The 21,686-nt window shown below is 38.5% G+C and overlaps 2 protein-coding genes across 2 annotated transcripts in view; one reads left to right on the forward strand and one right to left on the reverse strand.

The window, feature by feature from the left end:
• Positions 1-21,686, reverse strand: part of LOC146521164 (protein NLRC3-like) — a 482,659-nt gene that overhangs the window by 310,415 nt on the left and 150,558 nt on the right. The window lies entirely within an intron of this gene.
• LOC146521184 (C-type mannose receptor 2-like) lies at positions 455-19,823 on the forward strand. Its single transcript, XM_085148819.1, has 5 exons — positions 455-494; positions 5,060-5,363; positions 18,647-19,029; positions 19,127-19,449; positions 19,749-19,823. The coding sequence occupies exons 1-5, from the start codon at positions 455-457 to the stop codon at positions 19,821-19,823; spliced, it is 1,125 nt and encodes a 374-aa protein (XP_085004945.1).

Genomic DNA, 21,686 nt, shown 5'->3' on the forward strand with positions numbered 1-21,686 from the left:
ATCCTGTTGTCAGAAAGTAAACTTGTATTTGTGTTTCAAATAGGGACACCCAAATTCTGCAGAAAGCTCACTCCCTTCAGGTGGCCTTATTTGACAGTAAAATATGTGTGAAGAACAAAGGAAAAAACTCTTTGAACATCAGCTTTAATCAGCAGATGAAAAGATACGTTGTCAGGTAAGTCATTATTAATTTATTACTCTGATTTAAACATTTTGAAATAGACACGTATTGGGTGTCCAATTGTGTCAAGACTAAAGATCTCTAAATTATAGATTTTAAATATTCAAACAGTATTGCATATAATTAATTTAGACATCTGCACCAAACTTGATACTAAGAAACCTATTATAAGAACAACGTGTTTTACTGGAGATAATGAATGTTAAAATTGGTGATAATAATTATGGTACAATAATAATCATGATGACTATATCTGTTGTACAGATGCCAAGAATGGAAGAAACCTGTTTACTGCTCATCCTGCTGCTCTCAGGTCAGTGATTTTAATATTTTAAACATTTGAAATATAGTCCATGATCATAATGAGATAAACTGATGTCATTTGGGTAATCAGATTACATGATAATTTTTTAAATGAGATATTTATTAACACATTTAACACGAGGACAGAGAAAATCTGCATTTTCTGATACCACAATACCTGCATTCATTTTAAATGAATAAGTTCTTTATTTTTTCACATTTAGATTTTTGATTTATTAAAAATTTGGGGGTTTAATTTTGTAATAATAAATCTAACAAACTTCATGTTTTGGCTGCTTCATTGGGGATCAATATGTTTCTGCTTCTAGTTGTTTTTCTCCTCATTCTAAAAAGTTACGGATATTAACCACATCCTGATGTATTGCTGGTGCTGGTCCTAAGCCCAGATTAAAGAGGAGAGTTTTATCACGATGTTGTATCAAGATGCCAAAATAGACTGGATCTTACAGTGGTATAAAATATTGTTTGCGTTCTCTCCGATTTTCTATTTTTATGTTTATCACACTTATGTGTTTCACATCATCAAACTAATTTAAATTTTAGACAAAGATAGCACAAGTAAACACAAAATGCAGTTTCTAAAAGGAAGATCTTTATTATTAAGGGGAAAAAATAATGGAACATGAACAACAAAGTAATTAAGATCTCTCAGGGCTCTAGACTAACTTTTTGCCACAGTTGCACTGGTGCATCTAACTTCTTTTCTTAGGCGCACCAGCACAAAAGTTTAGTGCACCCAAATTTTTTCAAACGCATTGCTTAACGCCGCAGTTTTATGTGTTCACTTTTTTGCGGGGGAAAATTGTTGTCCATACAGACAATATTAATTTGTAAATGATTAACTAACAATCTTGTCAACACAAAGATCTTTATTTGGAGCACAGATCTACAAGAAAGAGAAGTTACTTAAAAAGTGCTTGTGCTTTAATAATAATAATAATAATAATAATAATAATAATAATAATAATAATAATGGATTGCATTTATATAGCACGAGAACCTCAAAAGCAGTACAGTACAGTTCTACTATTCATTCACTCTCACATTCACACACTGCTGGAGGCAGCTACAGTTGTAGCCACAGCTGCCCTGGAGCAGACTGACAGAAGCGAGGCTGCCATATCACGCCATCGGCCCCTCTGACCATCACCAGAGTGCTTTGGCACTTTTTGGCAATATTGTAGACAATGTTAAACTTAAACTTACTCATCACATCAGCCTCCTCTGACGACCGGTTTGCTGGTGCCTGCCGCTGAAAAGCAGGGTGGAGAAAAGGACATTTGAGCAGTGCATTTGTTGCTGCATATAATGTTTTCTGGCTTTTACTGTGCTTTTTCAACGTTCAGAGGTTGATGGCTCCGTGTCAGAGCACTGGCTATGAATTTCAGATGGATCAGACCTTAACAAAAAAAGTAATCAATAGTTCTTTTCATCTTTTCTTATTACCCACAGCTACAGCCACTTCTGTTGGGCTTAGGCTACTCACTAGGGCTGGGTATCATCACTGATTTCTGTAATCCATTCGATTCCGGTTCAATTTTGCCTCAGACAGTCAGAAATATTATAATTCTGATCATTTATCAATACTGACACTTGTGAAACTTCATCAGAGGTGTGAGCATCACAGCAGTTTCCTGTGTGTCAAAGTAACTGAGGATAAAACACAGAAAAACATGAAGGAGATTTTCCTGGCCTGGCTTTTTATAGCAGATAACCTTAAAAATATTCTGCAGTAGATCAAAAACTGAAGAAAACCATGAATCAATATATGAACATTACCATGCTGCTGAAGTGAAGCAGAGCAAAGTTACAGAGGTTTAATTAGAGACAGCCAAGCTTTTTGCAATTTTGCATAATTTTAAAAAGTTTACATTTCTTCAGTATTGAGCAGCAGAAATCAGGCTTTCTTATCCGAGGTCATTTAAGTAAAAAAAAAAGAAGAAGACAGTGGCCGATAGCACTGTAAACAACGGTAAACTGCTGGGTAATAAGCAAGCGAATAATTCAAAAAACAGAGATAGGAAACTGTTCTTAAAGTACACAGAGAGAGAGCTGTGCATGAAGTGTGATTTTATCATGGTGGAAGCAAAACAGCAAAAGTAAGAGGGAATTAATGACGATGTTTATCAAATGTGAAGCGTAGTTTGGATCTTCTTTTCCTGCTTGTTCAGTGAATTTTGGTTGGAGAGAGACAAAACCTGCAGCATCAGAATCTAACGCAAAAAAGATGTAAACACAAAGCGCAGTCCCACCCCTGACCATCTCTGATTGGTTTAGTCCAGAGCTTCCCAAAGTGTGGGGCCCGCCCCCTAGGGGGGCACAGAGCCATTGCAGGGGGGGCGCGGTATGAAAAGGAAAAAAAACACTTGGACACTGCTAGCATAATTGACAGATTATGCTAGCAGTGTCCAAGTGCTAGCAGCACCCACACAAATGCAAAGCAGGAGATGAAGCATCCCTGAATATGAATACGAACATTTTTCTTGTAAAACAAAGGGGGGGCCTAGCAAAAAAAGTTTAAGTTTGGGAACCACAGTTTAGACCAGTGGTCCCCAACCCCCGGGCCTCGGGTCCCGTGAGTCGTTTGTCAGCCTCTCCCATCGAACTCAGGAGGCGGGGTTACCGCTGATCGAGTCAAAACCAATGAAACCATTGCTTTGGCCTGATGGCCATTTCTTTTAGAAGGTATTTTTGTTTAATAATCAGCGTGACCTCTTTATACATGCATAAACGTTATTAAAAGAAATAACGTTGGTGTTTCCGTCAGGTAGTAACTGCTAGGTTTAACTGTACAAAGGTTGTTCGACACTATGAAACACATACGGACTTCATGATGTTCGGCTAATATTTTTATTGTGAATAATAATCTTGAGGGTAAACGGCCCTGTACACCACGGAGTGAGCTCAGCATATCCACGATATCTTCAGCGCTCTGAGTTTCACAGCTGGGTCACATGAAAGTGTTGGCAGCATCAAACTAATCTAACAGTCATCTATGAATTCACGGGTCACACCAATATTATTTTAATGAAAATCTTCCCTATTACTGTCAACTATTCCAGAGACGTTGTAACAGAGATGAACGCGTCAGTTTGTCACAGGTCAAAGTGGAATGAAATTGATTGGTTGAACAGGTGTTCGTGATCTGTGTTATCTGCATTTTCATCAGCGTGAGAGACTCAGCAGCAGATTAGAATCAAGTATAATAACTTTTCTTTTTTTAAAAATAATTTACCAAATGAATACACACACAGAGTCCGTGGTTACCATGGTTACTGCATAAGCAGCTGTGAATTAAACAGCTGACACTGCGGAAATAACATGTTTAGTTTTAAAGACACCTTCCTGCCTTTAGTCTCATTCATGAGCAGTATTAGTTTTCTTCTCGTTTTTTATGTCACAGAAACACAAAGACACAAGACGAGTCGGAAAGAGACGATCGTTTGGTGAAATAAGGATCTGCGAATGCAACATGTGGAACAAGAGTGGAATATGTAAACAAACTGGTTAAAGTATAAAAAAAACCAAACTGTTAAGCTGGAACACCGGGGCTGTGAGCTCGGTACACTCTGTCAGCTGACTGTTAGCGGAGATAGTGACATCTCTGAAAACATCGGAGCACTTTGCAAACATGTTCTATGTTGACAACCTGACCAGACATGTGAAGATTACGCCACTACCCATATGGAAAAGATGTATATAAATCTTATAAAGTTTCTATCTGTCTTGTGTGAAACTTGTATGAAAAGCATACAAGAGTAAAACAGATATAAGATCCCCTGAAAAATTATATAATGAAACTTGTATGTTTTGGATACTTACTAAAAGAATATATGAAAGTAATGAGAAAGTGGCCACTTTCATGAGTAAATCATATAAGTTTTTACTATTTCTTTTCCATATGGGTACATTCGCGGCTAAAACACTATTAAAGTGTAGTTGGTGACAGACAACAGGGTACTTTAAAACTTTATGCCACCACCATTGCTACCTGTGATTTGAAATGCATTCTGGATACCTGGCTGCCCCAAGTCCACACAAGCAATCAATTATCTAGGATCAACCTGTTTTGACTGCACGGCAACCAATCAGATGTTAGAGAAGCTGCAGAGGCATATGTGTGTATAACTGGTTGGTGAGAGTCCAATTAAAGTTTAATTAAAACATAATTGTTTGATTAAATTAAAACCATATGAACTCAAGTGAACCTAGAACTCACATGAGCGAGTTGTTATCGGGACAGGTGCACGCATACACACACACACATGAACCCACATGGTGGGTGAGGGGGTAAGGTTGAAAGAAATGTTTCTGGCTAGGTAGCACAACACAAAGCAGAGAAGAGAATTAAAAATGCTCTATTTTCTGTTGTCAGTGTGCTTTAATTGTAAAGTAGACCCTACAATAATGCATACAGACAAAAACCCAATAATCACATGACCCCGTATGAGCAAGCGATTTGGTGACAGTGTGGGGTAAGCCCTGGTGATAGACACAGCACAGGGCTGTCTTTTATGTTTGTAAGTTACTTTGTAACTTCCCACCTCTGGTTAGTCTCCATATACTTTGACTATTTAAATGGTTGTAATTTTTATTTTTGTAAATTTGTCTTTTTTAGTGATTCACCCAGGAGCACAGTTTCCGCAATAAAAACCTTTGTTTTATTTTTCTCAGGAGGACTTTCCACTCCTCCTCCCCACTCCAGAGAATACCACTTTGTGAACCAGCTGAAGACCTGGACTGAAGCTCAGAGTTACTGCAGAGAACACTTCACTGACTTGGTCACCATCTACAACAGCAACATCAACCAACTGCTTTTCTCAATGACACCAAGGATCGATGCTGGGGCTTGGATAGGGCTCTATGATTGATCGTTACAGCTGGAAGTGGTCCATGGAGGGAAAACTTTTTTATGTTGGCAGTAAACATGAATTTTTGATCTGGGCTAACGGCCAACCAGACTGTGTAAATGCAAAGGAATACTGTGTGGCTCTTCAGGGACAAACACAGATGAATGATAGACCCTGTGGAGATTCTTACCCTTTCCTGTGTTACAATGGTAGGAAAAAAAATTGTTGCCCTACTTATCTCTACAATTTTATGAGATTCAGAATGTGTGTGTTTTAAAATTCATCCTTTTTTTGAATCTTTCACAGCCAGTAGTACAAGTTACATCTTAGTGATGGAGAAACAAACCTGGTCAGCGGCTCAGTCGTACTGCAGGACATACCACACAGACCTGACCAGTATAAGAAGCAAAGAGGAGAAATCCAACATCACGCTCACTTTGAATGGATCAGGGGTTTCAGTATGTGTGGATTGGTCTCTACAGGGATCCCTGGGCCTTCTGGTCTGACAACACAACCTCCACATTCACTAACTGGAGCCTTCTGAGCCTAATAATTATGATTCAGTTCAGTACTGTGCAGTCAATGTATTTAATGTCAGGGAAATGGGCTGATTCCACCTGTGAATCGAGAGTCAGTTTTTTTCTGTTCAGAGGTGAGGCAATGCAAACATATTAGACATATTAGAATGCAAACACTGTAAGATTCCTGTCATCATGTAAAACACTAATGTTTGTGTTTTTATTATGTGGTTCATTTTTAGCAGGGAGAAAGCAAACAGTGCTGAAAATGAAGCTTCAGTCAGAGGCAGACATGCACAGCACAGAGATCCAGCAGCAGGTTTCACAGCAGGTCAGCAGTTCAGTCACAACACAAACTTGACACAAGTTCAAAACTATGCTTCATGTTTTTCATCATCTGCACATTTTGTCCAGCTGTCAGGCCTCATGCTGTCAAAAGGACTGACAGACTTCAGAATTCGTTGGAGGAAAGTCCAGAGTTACCATGACGACCAGTCAAAGAAGCAGGATGGGGACGGTGACTGCAAAACTGAAGTCTGACTAGACTGAACCACTTCATGTGTGAAGTTAATAACATGCTGTGCTGAGCTGTCTCATCCTTTAATCTTTCAATATTTCAGAGTGTAAAGTTCCACCAACAGCTCATTTGTTCAGCTGCAGTTGTAGTTTGGTAGAAATTCTTTAATCAGAGGTCCACTCACTAGTTTTCCTGATAGGCTCTAGTCACTTGTTTTTTGTTCTGTAGTGTCTATTTTAAAAGCTTTGACACTGTCCTTCTGCTTTTGCTTTGATGGTTGATAAACATAAAAATATCAGCCATAAATAGGTCCATGAGAGCCCCAAACCTTACCTGATTTCAAATTTGATCAGGATATTGGCTGTAATGTATTCTGGCAGGAAAATGATTATTTGGAAATGCTTAAAATGGAAATGATCATTTACTGTGAGGTGAGGTGTGGTTGGGGTGTGGACAGTGGTTGTGCTTTTGTAACGTTGAGGTATGGACAGCTACACACTGAGGCCTCAGTCCTGACTGTTCACATTTTATTCTGTAAAAACTAAATTTTCACTGCTTTTATAACCTTTTTAGTGGGGAGAACATAGCTAGGATTTAATGATTTAACAAATCTTTTAAATCCTTTGTCCTCCACAATGCTAAATGGCTGGGAGTCCTCAATCACCATGCTAACCAGGTCTTCATCTATTTGAGATTGTTCTCCTGAGGAAAGCACAAATATAAATATCACACACATAACTTATTACAGTTGTATAATGTTGTTATTAGTGATGGGTCGGTTGCAAACGAAATGGCTCTTAGAGCTGGATCTTTGATGTGAACGACGCGAGCCGGCTCCTTATCGCGAGCCGTGGGTTTTTTTTTCTTTCTCTTACCTTCTCTCTCTCTCACTTTTTTTTCGCTTCACTCAGCATGCGAGCCTTGTGCTTTACGCTTGGAAGAGGGGGGAGAGGCGGTAGTTACACTGAGGCTACGTCCACACGTACACGGGTATTTTTGAAAACGAAGATTTTCCGTTTTCATTTATAAAAAAAATCCCGTCCACACATAAAAGCCAAAAATGAAGGAAAACGCTGCTAGGAACATGCCGAAGCAGCAGGTGGCGCTATATTCCTATCCGTGTAGAAATGTTGGCCAATCAGAAGGCAATAAGCCTGGGTGGGAAAAAGTAAACAAAGATGGGGCATAGAAGCAGAACCGAGTCGTATGTGTGGAGGGACAGTAACTGTGTGTGTGTATATGTAAGCATTTAAACACTGCAGAGAGTAAAATTAACAGTAACAGTATTTTGTCTTCGTCCGCCATTGTAGAAATTAATTTCACTAAAACAATAACGTAGCGCACAGTGTGACGTCAAAAAATGCGCACACCTTTGACGCTGCGTTTTCTCTGTTTTCTCTGTTTTTCTCGTCCACACGTTAATTCCAAAACTGAGTTTTTAAAAATATCCACCCTGGCCGGAGTTTTTAAAAATCTGTTTTCAGTGACCGAAAACGCCGTTTACGTGTGGACGAAAGGCGCAAGCGCATAGAAAAATCTGCGTTTTCAAAAATACCCGGGTACGTGTGGACATAGCCTGAGTAGCACAGGAATAGACCAGGGACAACACCGTCACATTAGAAAGATATAGTAATCATCCACAACTATTTTCAGTTGCAGATGATAAAGGATTCAGAAAGTTTATTCATGCAGGTCCATATGACAGAGAATGTGCATCTTCTTTTTGTTTTCACATAATAATTTATGTTTAATTGTGTTGTGGTTTGCAGTGTTTTGTGTTGTTTCACTTTACATTTGTAAAAGGAAAAAGCTGAAAATTTAAATAGTTAAAAGTTGAAATGTGAATAGTTGGTTTTTGTATTATATGATTTATTTATTACATTTTATGTGGAGTGAATAAATAAAAGTATATTTACGGTGGCCGCTACAGACAAAGCACGTACAAACTTCAAATCACGTACAAAAGACAACAGAAGTACTTCAGGATGCTAGGGGCAGTGTTGAGCTTTTGTTACCTTGTGGCTACACAAGCCAGCAAGTACCAACAACCAGATTTAAAAAAATTATTTTAATATATATGAATGCTTGTGTATAAATACACAAACAATACACATACGCTTTCATGCTTTCAGTTGTGTAATTTAAGTGATCTAGGTAGTGTGGAGATCAGAGAAATATTTTACTGCTATTGTTCAAGGTCATCATCATTACCATTGCATTAATAACATTAATAACATAATCTACAGCATTGATATTGTATTCAGATGTTTAAACATATTGGCACCCAATTAGCCTTTATTACAGGTGCAGTTATAACCACTTTAAACTGTTGAGTTAAATCTATAATCTTAAATGCTTTTGAATGCTTTTCATAATCTTAAATGTTTATATGTAGATTACATTGCATTATAAAGAAAAGGCCTAACTCGGACTACACTCTGTGCCAAAGTAGACAGGAAGCGCAGGCTTTTGCAGAGCGTGCTTGTGAAAGTGAAACTAAAGCAGAGTCTAAGTGTGAGTTACTTTGAGGAGCTGTTGGGAGGATGCTATTTGAATAACCAGGTTATTCATTATTGTATTTTATTCACTCATATCTTTTGATTACGCTTTTAGTAGAGGTTCTTGATTAAAACATTTATTCAACATATTACAGATATAGTTTCAGTTAGGTTATTACACATAACGATGAGCCTCTGGTCTGGTGGAAAGGTTACAAGGTTTAGCTGGTGAGGTGAGAGGTGAAACTGAGTGCATTTCAGGTTGACACACACACACTAGATAAACTCATTTATAGGTGAGAGGTTAATCATATTTTGTTTGTGACTGCAAAATTGTGCCTGCAAAAGAACAGTTTGTTGCAGAACTGCTGCTGATGTTCCAGACGATAAGCGGGCGTCCGGCAGCGACAGGAAGCACCTGCCATGCAGACGGAGATGATGTTCTTTTTATTATGTCACAAGTTGTCAACAGAACATTTGTGGTTTTGAAACTTATGCATGTGATGATGCATGAGGGGGCGTCATAAATGTCCCTGATGATATAAAATAACTGTACAAAATAACGCTGAAAACCGATAAAAACCCTGAAAACCATAACTTTCACACCTGAGCCTCAACTCTCGCGGCCCAGTACCAAACGACTCACGGACCGGTACCATCCAATTGACAAACTCAATAATATAGGTAAATGGTTTGAAAAGTAAAACACTGCATACAGTACAACTCAAAAGCTTACTTTAAGGAAAATAAACAATACTACACAAAAGGAAAAACCCTTTATTTGGTTGTATCCAGGGATGCAATCGAAGATATCACACGGCTCACAAAATCACTAGCCCCGGGACGTCGGGCTAGCAATTTCTCCAGTCGGGCAACCAAAATCTAACTCAGCCCTGCCCGTCGGGCTATCGTAGGAAGGAAAATATATGTCTATGCTTTTGCATTCTTTCGCCAATGTAGCTGAGTAATTATGTCATTGGCATCGATGAGCCACTGTCAACATGTGACATATTGAAATCACGTTTGAATTTGCGCTTGTGTTTTGCTTTCACTTTCATTTTGCGATCGTGCGAAAGGTGTGTAGAGAGCAGCAGCACTGATTGGTGAGTGACGATTAATTGCGCACCAATTCCTCTGACTTCGTCTTATCACTCATTAGCTTACTAATCAAACGCGACAAGTGAAATCTCTCGCAGCAAGCTTAAATATGTGAGAGGTTGAGTGCGCAAAGAATCGCTGACCGTTATGTAAGTACGTGTGTAAAAGCAGCAGGATTTACGCTGGTATTTTAGTTCTGTTGAGCCAAATAAGACAGGTCAGGGTGAAGAAGGGGCAGCCAAAGAAAGCCTACCACAAAACGGAAAAGTTATGACAAATCAGACTATGAGGCAAAAAGAAAGCGCAGCTTTTTTGGTTTCATGGACAAAAGAATTTCTGTGGCTGGAATATGACGAGCTAAATAACACGATGTTCTGCCAGGTGTGTTGTGAGTTTGATTTGATTTCTGAGTCGACAAGCGCCTTTGTTACTGGGACCAGTAATTTTAAGAAAGACCCTATCAGAACCCATGAGAAATGCAAGAAATGCATTATTGCCCAGTCAGCAGTATCTTTCCCAGAACAAACAGCAATTGCAAAACACATACTAAAAATAAACCAAGCACAACAAGAACTCATGAAAAATCTGTTTAGAACAGCGTGCTATATTGCAAAGAGTGAACTACCACTGGCAAAATTTAGCAGTCTTTGCAAACTTCAAAAAGCAAATAGCCTAGATCTTGGTTCCACTTACTTCTTACCCGTGACTTCAGTGGAAATTTCAGATTCAGGATCTGACACAGACTGATTCATGTTCTACACAGTTCTTACAAGTTCATAGAAATTTCTGTTCAATTAGAACCAAGTATTTGAGTTGATGGTTGTAATTTTTATACAGTTGTTGTGATTTTTATTTTAACAATTTTTTTGATTAATTTTTGTTTTGATTTTGCAAAACATAAAAAAATTGCTTTCTTTTTTATTCCAGGCTACTTAAATTTATTTTGGGCTACCAAAAAACTGAAGAATGCCTGCCCGAAGGGCTACCAGAGATTTTGAAATTTTGCGAGCCTTGTATCATGTCCTTATATAAACAGGAAGTGCTTGGTCGGCCCCTCGCACACATCTGTTTTGGATTTAGGCCTAGAACAAAGGGACAAACAAAGGAGTGTGTAGCCAAAGCAGGAAACAAACATAATGTACCATAAATTTACCTGTCAACAGAAGAAAATTCAAATCACCTGATGGTTGAGTAGTATTTGTTTTAAAAGCGTATGCATGGCTGTAAACTGTAATATGATGCTACTACAAACAAACTGAGGATGGTATGTAGAGCAAAGTTACACCAGCAATGTCTAGACTAAAGCATTATAACCAACTGTAAAATAACATGAAATAAATTAGAAATATTTTTAAGGGACAAGTGGTGAATAAGTTCAAGCCTACCACTTTGTCACAGTTTTGTGTAGTGTGTTAGTTTGTTTTACTTCCTTGGAGCAACTGTGACCTCATTGTTTCCTCTGGGATTAATAAAGTATCTCAATACAACCCTGATGTACTCAAACTGCTTGGTTATAGATTTAAGGTACTTACATTTAACAAAAAGGCCTCAATCTTCAGTATACAGTTAGGATCAGCAAAGTTTTGGGCTGTTATCACATTGTGTGATGTGGTGAAAGTGCAGCCCTAGTTTAGGCTTAAATGTTTCAGACCTTGCCAATAACATTTTCGTGAGTAAACCTGGAGAAGCGTCAGCTCAAGATATTATTGTTGTCATTGCTGTGGATATTTACCTGATACACTGACTTGGTGAATAAATGTTTACTCTTATTCAAACTGATTTTGTAGCTTCTCTTAGTTTAGCACCAGGTTTATAATCTTGCTAGCCAGTTAGTGTTAGCCTAGCGGTGCTGCTGCCGCTCGGCTCGTGTTACTTAAAAATTAAAACCACAGCCTTAAAAACCTTACATAAAACTATGTCAGTAAAATTTCCGTTGATTGTTTGAAATAAAAAAGTGAGATAAGAGCCCAGACAAAATTCTTCGGGAGGTGCAGCCGTTAGGGTGGGGTGTAGTTTCAATCTATAGCCATAACTAAGTAGCTATATATATCGTGTTTAACCTGAGTAGCAAAAGACCATAGGGGAGTTGAAAACGATACGCCACGAGTTAGCTGTGCTCGCGGACTCTATCAAGCCTTGACCTCCCGCTCAGCTATCCCGCTGGTGGATAACAGAGCTCTCCGAAAACGTGGAAGCACTTTTGCAAATATGTGATATTTTGATAAATTAAGTAGATATTTGAGCATTACACAGCTACATTCTCGCCTGAAAATATCTTAAAAGGTTATTTTGTGACCCAGAAAGGGTAGTTTGGGGAAAAGGAGGATCGCATTTGTCGGCCGCGGTTGTCGGAACCTGTGTACTTGTAAGCGCGGCAATGGCGGAGGAGCGCAGCTAAAAAACCTTTAAATATTACTTTTTCTGGGTCACAAAATAAACTTTTAAGATATTTTCAGCCGAGAATGTAGCTGTGTAAAGTTCAAGCATTTGTTCGATTTATCAAGACATCACATATTTGCAAAAATGCTCCAACGTTTTCGGAGATGTCTATTTTTTTCATGCTTTGTGTCAGGTTTTGAAGATCTGTGGCATCTATTAATGTCAAATCTAGCCTTTCTTTAACAACATAAGCAAACTGCTTTTATATTTAACCAACTTTTCTGTTTTATTACGTTTTAAATAATAATAATAACAATAGTATTTATTTTGTTTAAAAATGTGTTTAAACAAGTTTTGTTGTGAAAGCTATAATCCAGATTAGTGGCCTGTTAAATGGTTAAAGTCTAGGTTGGCCTTATACTTGAGAATAAAGTAATACAGTTTGTCCTTCTAAAGAATTCAGTTAACTTCCACAGTTAAATCATAAGAAACATTGTGTTACATATAATCCCTGCCATATGTTAGATCTGGTCATTTTGCTTATTAGAAACTTTATATATTGGAACTTTTAACAAGCATGTAATGATTATATTTAAATTAGGTGGTCTTTTTTCAAACACATATCTCTTCAGGCCTAAAGTGACCATGCCAACCACACATTCAGACAGTAGTAGATGGTGTTTTTAACACTGTATGTGTTAGTCTAATTTGGTTGTATGGGGTCTACATTGACCTTCTGTGTTGTAAGTTATAAGGATTGCACAGCCATTAAGGATCAAATCAGCTTCTAAAAAATGTTCTGTGTGTACTCCCTCTGCTTGCTTCTTACTGTCTTTGAGGCTCGGGACCAGCACTTCTGCTGTTGTAAGTATTTTGGTTTTCCAATATATTAGCAACTATCAGTGACATTTATATTAATCAGGCTGAACTTTAATCATATGGAGAACTTCAAGGCATGTTGAGGATGTCATTTAACCATTTAAATCAGTGTTGGATCAAGGACACATCTAAAACCTGCAGGACACCAGCCCTCGAGGCCTGGAGTTGGACACCCCTGACCTATGTTGTCTGTTCCTAGAACTTGTACAAGCTTAGTTTACTAGGAAACAAATGGAAATAACTTGATTTTCCTAATGATTTGCATTATGATGAGACAGAGTCACCTTTTGGTCACCTTCACATGTTTCTTTAAGCCCTGAGGCCTATCATTTTCGTTTTAGGGCAACATTGGTAGGGTCACATGATCATTGTTGGTCAGTTGATTGTTGGTGAATGTATTTATTACATTGTACATTCCTGTAGAAAGAACAGAAGCAACATTAAAAAGATAAAATAAAATCCACTGTCCTCAGGCCCAGAAAAGTGTCTCATCCTGTTGTCAGAAAGTAAACTTGTATTTGTGTTTCAAATAGGGACACCCAAATTCTGCAGAAAGCTCACTCCCTTCAGGTGGCCTTATTTGACAGTAAAATATGTGTGAAGAACAAAGGAAAAAACTCTTTGAACATCAGCTTTAATCAGCAGATGAAAAGATACGTTGTCAGGTAAGTCATTATTAATTTATTACTCTGATTTAAAAACATTTTGAAATAGACACGTATTGGGTGTCCAATTGTGTCAGCTAAAGATCTCTAAATTATAGATTTTAAATATTCAAACAGTATTGCATATAATTAATTTAGACATCTGCACCAAAACTTGATACTAAGAAACCTATTATAAGAAACAACGTGTTGTTACTGGGAGATAATGAATGTTAAAATTGGTGATAATAATTATGGTACAATAATAATCATGATGACTATATCTGTTGTACAGATGCCAAGAATGGAAGAAACCTGTTACCACTGCCTCATCCTGCTGCTCTCAGGTCAGTGATTTTAATATTTTAAACATTTGAAACTATAGTCCATGATCATAATGAGATAAAAACTGATGTCATTTGGTAATCAGATTACATGATAATTTTTAAATGATATTTATTAACACATTTAACACGAGGACAGAGAAATCTGCATTTTCTGATACCACAATACCTGCATTCATTTTAAATGAATAAGTTCTTTATTTTTTCACATTTAGATTTTTGAGGATTATTGAAAAATTTTCGGGGTTTAATTTTGTAATAATAATCTAACAAACTTCATGTTTTGGCTGCTTCATTGGGGATCAATATGTTTCTGCTTCTAGTTGTTTTTCTCCTCATTCTAAAAATTACTGATATTAACCACATCCTGATGTATTGCTGGTGCTGGTCCTAAGCCCAGATTAAAGAGGAGAGTTTTATATCACGATGTTGTATCAAGATGCCAAAATAGACTGATCTTAACAGTGGTATAAAATATTGTTTGCGTTTCTCTCCGATTTTCTATTTTTATGTTTATCACACTTAAGTGTTTCACATCATAAACTAATTTAATTTTAGAACAAAGATAGCACAAGTAAACACAAAAAATGCAGTTTCTAAAAGGAAGATCTTTATTATTAAGGGGGAAAAAAATAATGGAACATGAACAACCAAAGTATTAAGATCTCTCAGGGGCTCTAGACTAACTTTTGCACAGTTGCACTGGTGCATCTAACTTCTTTTCTTAGGCGCACCAGCACAAAAGTTAAGTGCACCCAAATTTTTCAAAACGCATTGCTTAACGCCGCAGTTTTATGTGTTCACTTTTTTGCGGGGGAAAAATTGTTGTCCATACAGACAATATTAATTTCGTAATGATTAACTAACAATCTTGTCAACACAAAGATCTTTATTTGGAGTCACAAGATCTACAAGAAAGAGAAGTTACTTAAAAAGTGCTTGTGCTTTAATAATAATAATAATAGATAATAGATGAATAATAATAATAATAATAATAATAGATTGCATTTATATAGCACGAGAACCTCAAAAGCAGTACAGTACAGTTCTACTATTCATTCACTCTCACATTACCGACACTGTGGAGGCAGCTACAGTTGTAGCCACAGCTGCCCTGGAGCAGACTGACGAAGCGAGGCTGCCATATCACGCCATCGGCCCCTCTGACCATCACCAGAGTGCTTTGGCACTTTTTGGCAATATTGTAGACAATGTTAAACTTAAACTTAATCATCACATCAGCCTCCTCTACGACCGGTTTGCTGGTGCCTGCCGCTGAAAAGCAGGGTGGAGAAAGGACATTTGAGCAGTGCATTTGTTGCTGCATATAATGTTTTCTGGCTTTACTGTGCTTTTTCACGTTCAGAGTTGATGGCTCCGTGTCAGAGCACTGGCTATGAATTTCAGATGGATCAAGACCTTAACAAAAAAAAGTTACAAATAGTTCTTTTCATCTTTTCTTATTACCCACAGCTACATCCACTTCTGTTGGGCTTAGGCTACTCACTAGGGCTGGGTATCATCACTGATTTCTGTAATCCATTCACACTTGTGAACTTCATCAGAGGTGTGAGCATCACAGCAGTTTCCTGTGTTGTCAAAGTACTGAGGATAAAACACAGAAAAACATGAGAAGGAGATTTTCCTGGCCTGGCTTTTTATAGTCAGATAACCTTAAAAATATTCTGCAGTAGATCAAAAAACTGAAGAAAACCATGAATCAATATATGAACATTACCATGCTGCTGAAGTGAAGCAGAGCAAAGTTACAGAGGTTTAATTAGAGAGCAGCCAAGCTGTTTGCAATTTTGCATATTTAAAAAGTTTAAATTTCTTCAGTATTGAGCAGCAGAAAATTAGGCTTTCTTATCCGAGGTCATTTAAGTAAAAAAAAAAAGAAGAAAGACAGTGGACGATAGCACTGTAAACAACGGTAAACTGCTGGTAATAAGCAAGCGAATAATTCAAAAAACAGAGATAGGAAACTGTTCTTAAAGTACACAGAGAGAGAGCTGTGCATGAAGTGTGATTTTATCATGGTGGAAGCAAAACAGCAAAAGTAAGAGGGAATTAATGACGATGTTTATCAAATGTGAAGCGTAGTTTGGATCTTCTTTTGCTGCTTGTTCAGTGAATTTTGGTTGGAGAGAGACAAAAACCTGCAGCATCAGAATCTAGCACAAAAAAGATGTAAACACAGAGCGCAGTCCCACCCCTGACCATCTCTGATTGGTTTAGTCCAGAGCTTCCCAAAGTGTGGGGCCCGCCCCCTAGGGGGGCACAGAGCCATTGCAGGGGGAGCGCGGTGAGGAAAAAAAACACTTGGACACTGCTAGCATAATTGACAGATTATGCTAGCAGTGTCCAAGTGCTAGCAGCACCCACACAAATGCAAAGCAGGAGATGAAGCATCCCTGAATATGAATACGAACATTTTTCTTGTAAAACAAAGGGGGACCTAGCAAAAAAAGTTTAAGTTTGGGAACCACTGGTTTAGACCAGCGGTCCCCAACCCCGGGGCCTCGGGTCCGTGAGTCGTTTGTCAGCCTCTCCCATCAAACTCAGGAGGCGGGGTTACCGTTGATCGAGTCAAAACCAATGAAACCATTGCTTTGGCCTGATGGCCATTTCTTTTAGAAGGTATTTTTGTTTAATAATCAGCGTGACCTCTTTATACATGCATAAACGTTATTAAAAGAAATAACGTTGGTGTTTCCGTCAGGTAGTAACTGCTAGGTTTAACTGTACAAAGGTTGTTCGACACTATGAAACACATACGGACTTCATGATGTTCGGCTAATATTTTTATTGTGAATAATAATCTTGAGGGTAAACGGCCCTGTACACCACGGAGCGAGCTCAGCATATCCACGATATCTTCAGCTCTCTGAGTTTCACAGCTGGATCACATGAAAGTGTTGGCAGCATCAAACTAATCCAACGGTCATCTATGAATTCACGGGTTACATCAATATTATTTTAATGAAAAATCTTCCCTATTACTGTCAACTATTCCAGAGACGTTGTAACAGAGATGAACGCGTCAGTTTGTCACAGGTCAAAGTGGAATGAAATTGATTGGTTGAACAGGTGTTCGTGATCTGTGTTATCTGCATTTTCATCAGCGTGAGAGACTCAGCAGCAGATTAGAATCAAGTATAATAACTTTTCTTTTTTAAAAATAATTTACCAAATGAATACACACACAGAGTCCGTGGTTACCATGGTTACTGCATAAGCAGCTGTGATTAAACAGCTGACACTGTGGAAATAACATGTTTAGTTTTAAAGACACCTTCCTGCCTTTAGTCTCATTCATGAGCAGTATTAGTTTTCTTCTCGATTTTTATGTCACAGAAACACAGAGACACAAGACGAGTCGGAAAGAGACGATCGTTCGGTGAAATAAGGATCTGCGAATGCAACATGTGGAACAAGAGTGAATATGTAAACAAACTGGTTAAAGTATAAAAAACAAAAAACAAAAAAAACTGTTAAGCTGGAACACCGGGGCTGTGAGCTCGGTATACCTCTGTCAGCTGACTGTTAGCGGAGATAGTGACATCTCTGAAAACATCGGAGCACTTTTGCAAACATGTTCTATGTTGACAACCTGACCAGACATGTGAAGATTACGCCACTACATTCGCGGCTAAAACACTATTAAAAGTGTAGTTTGGTGACAGACACAGGGTACTTTAAAACTTTATGCCACCACCATTGCTACCTGTGATTTGAAATGCATTCTGGGATACCTGGCTGCCCCAAGTCCACACAAGCAATCAATTATCTAGGATCAACCTGTTTTTGACTGCACGGCAACCAATCAGATGTTAGAGAACTGCAGTGGCATATGTGTGTATAACTGGTTGGTGAGAGACCAATTAAAGTTTAATTAAAACATAATTGTTTGATTAAATTAAAACCATATGAACTCAAGTGAACCTAGAACTCACATGAGCGAGCTGTTATCGGGACAGGTGCACACATACACACACACACATGAACCCACATGGTGGGTGAGGGGGTAAGGTTGAAAGAAATGTTTCTGGCTAGGTAGCTGAACACAAAGCAGAGAAGAGAATTAAAAATGCTCTATTTTCTGTTGTCAGTGTGCTTTATATTGTAAAGTAGACCCTACAATAATGCATACAGACAAAAAACCCAATAATCACATGACCCCGTATGAGCAAGCGATTTGGTGACAGTGTGGGGTAAGCCCTGGTGATAAACACAGCACAGGGCTGTCTTTTTATGTTTGTAAGTTACTTTGTAACTTCCCACCTCTGGTTAGTCTCCATATAGTTTGACTATTTAAATGGTTGTAATTTTTATTTTTGTAAATTTGTCTTTTTAGTGATTCACCCAGGAGCACAGTTTCCGCAATAAAAACCTTTGTTTTATTTTTTCTCAGGAGGACTTTCCACTCCTCCTCCCCACTCCAGAGAATACCACTTTGTGAACCAGAAATGTCCTGGACTGAAGCTCAGAGTTACTGCAGAGAACACTTCACTGACTTGGTCACCATCTACAACAGCAACATCAACCAGCTGCTTTTCTCAATGACACCAAGGATCGATGCTGGGGCTTGGATAGGGCTCTATGATGATCGTTACAGCTGGAAGTGGTCCAAGGAGGGAAAACTTTTTTATGTTGGCAGTAAACATGAATTTTTGATCTGGGCTAACGGCCAACCAGACTGTGCAAATGCAAATGAATACTGTGTGGCTCTTCAGGGACAAACACAGATGAATGAAAGACCCTGTGGAGATTCTTACCCTTTCCTGTGTTACAATGGTAGGAAAAAAAATTGTTGCCCTACTTATCTCTACAATTTTATGAGATTCAGAATGTGTGTGTTTTAAAATTCATCCTTTTTTTGAATCTTTCACAGCCAGTAGTACAAGTTACATCTTAGTGATGGAGAACCAAACCTGGTCAGCGGCTCAGTCGTACTGCAGGACATACCACACAGACCTGACCAGTATAAGAAGCAAAGAGGAGAAATCCAACATCACGCTCACTTTGAATGGATCAGGGGTTCAGTATGTGTGGATTGGTCTCTACAGGGATCCCTGGGCCTTCTGGTCTGACAACACAACCTCCACATTCACTAACTGGGAGCCTTCTGAGCCTAATAATTATGATTCAGTTCAGTACTGTGCAGCAATGTATTTAATGTCAGGGAAATGGGCTGATTCCACCTGTGAATCGAGAGTCAGTTTTTTCTGTTTCAGAGGTGAGGCAATGCAAACATATTAGACATATTAGAATGCAAACACTGTAAGATCCTGTCATCATGTAAAACACTAATGTTTGTGTTTTTATATGTGGTTCATTTTAGCAGGGAGAAAGCAAACAGTGCTGAAAATGAAGCTTCAGTCAGAGGCAGACATGCACAGCACAGAGATCCAGCAGCAGGTTTCACAGCAGGTCAGCAGTTCAGTCACAAACACAAACTTGACACAAGTTCAAACTATGCTTCATGTTTTTCATCATCTGCACATTTTGTCCAGCTGTCAGGCCTCATGCTGTCAAAAGGACTGACAGGACTTCAGGATTCGTTGGAGGAAAGTCCAGAGTTACCATGACGACCAGTCACAGAAGCAGGACGGGGACTGGTGACTGCAAAACTGAAGTCTGACTGGACTGAAACCACTTCATGTGTGAAGTTAATAACATGCTGTGCTGAGCTGTCTCATCCTTTAAATCTTTCAATATTTCAGAGTGTAAAGTTTCACCAACAGCTCATTTGTTCAGCTGCAGTTGTAGTTTGGTAGAAATTCTTTAATCAGAGGTCCACTCACTAGTTTTCCTGATAGGCTCTAGTCACTTGTTTTTTGTTCTGTAGTGTCTATTTTAAAAGCTTTGACACTGTCCTTCTGCTTTTGCTTTGATGGTTGATAACATAAAAATATCAGCCATAAATAGGTCCATGAGAGCCCCAAACCTTACCTGATTTCAAATTTGATCAGGATATTGGCTGTAATGTATTCTGGCAGGAAAATGATTATTTGGAAATGCTTAAAATGGAAATGATCATTTACTGTGAGGTGAGGTGTGGTTGGGGTGTGGACAGTGGTTGTGCTTTTGTAATTTTGAGGTATGAACAGCTACACACTGAGGCTTTGATCCTCATTCCTGCCTGTTCACATTTTATTCTGTAAAAACTACATTTTCACTGCTTTTATGACCTTTTTAGTGGGGAGAACATAGCTAGGATTTAATGATTTAAACAAATCTTTTAAATCCTTTGTCCTCCACAATGCTAAATGGCTGGGAGTCCTCAATCACCATGCTAACCAGGTCTTCATCTATTTGAGATTGTTCTCCTGAGGAAAGCACAAATATAAATATCACACACATAACTTATTACAGTTGTATAATGTTGTTATTAGTGATGGGTCGGTTGCAAACGAAATGGCTCTTAGAGCTGGATCTTTGACGTGAACGACGCGAGCCGGCTCCTTATCGCGAACCGTGGGGTTTTTTTCTTTCTCTTACCCTCTCTCTCTCTCACTTTTTTTTCGCTTCACTCAGCATGCGAGCCTTGTGCTTTACGCTTGGAAGAGGGGGGAGAGGCGGTAGTTACACTGAGGCTACGTCCACACGTACACGGGTATTTTTGAAAACGAAGATTTTCCGTTTTCATTTATAAAAAAAATCCCGTCCACACATAAAAGCCAAAAATGAAGGAAAACACTGCTAGGAACATGCCGAAGCAGCAGTTGGCGCTATATTCCTATCCGTGTAGAAATGTTGGCCAATCAGAAGGCAATAAGCCTGGGTGGGAAAAAGTAAACAAAGATGGGGCATAGAAGCAGAACTGAGTCGTATGTGTGGAGGGACAGTAACTGTGTGTGTGTATATGTAAGCATTTAAACACTGCAGAGAGTAAAATTAACAGTAACAGTATTTTGTCTTCGTCCGCCATTGTAGAAATTAATTTCACCAAAACAATAACGTAGCGCACAGTGTGACGTCAAAAAATGCACACACCTTTGACGCTGCGTTTTCTCTGTTTTCTCTGTTTTTTCTCGTCCACACGTTAATTCCAAAACTGAGTTTTTAAAAATATCCACCCTGGCCGGAGTTTTTAAAAATCTGTTTTCAGTGACCGAAAACGCCGTTTACGTGTGGACGAAAGGCGCAAGCGCATAGAAAATCTGCGTTTTCAAAAATACCCGGGTACGTGTGGACATAGCCTGAGTAGCACAGGAATAGACCAGGGACAACACCGTCACATTAGAAAGATATAGTAATCATCCACAACTATTTTCAGTTGCAGATGATAAAGGATTCAGAAAGTTTATTCATGCAGGTCCATATGACAGAGAATGTGCATCTTCTTTTTGTTTTCACATAATAATTTATGTTTAATTGTGTTGTGGTTTGCAGTGTTTTGTGTGTTTCACTTTAATTTGTAGAAGGAAAAAGCTGAAAATTTAAATAGT

The sequence above is a fragment of the Neolamprologus multifasciatus genome, chromosome 3 (assembly GCF_963576455.1).
Source record: "Neolamprologus multifasciatus chromosome 3, fNeoMul1.2, whole genome shotgun sequence".
In the NCBI taxonomy this organism is placed as follows: domain Eukaryota; kingdom Metazoa; phylum Chordata; class Actinopteri; order Cichliformes; family Cichlidae; genus Neolamprologus; species Neolamprologus multifasciatus.

Bases quoted from the DNA above. Each gene is read 5' to 3' on its own strand.
- LOC146521184 (XM_085148819.1), top strand. From the start codon at position 455: ATGGAAGAAACCTGTTTACTGCTCATCCTGCTGCTCTCAG. The intron at 495-5,059 runs GTCAGTGATTTT...ACCTCTGGTTAG, and splicing joins GCTCATCCTGCTGCTCTCAG to TCTCCATATACTTTGACTAT. The intron at 19,030-19,126 runs GTAGGAAAAAAA...AATCTTTCACAG, and splicing joins CCCTTTCCTGTGTTACAATG to CCAGTAGTACAAGTTACATC.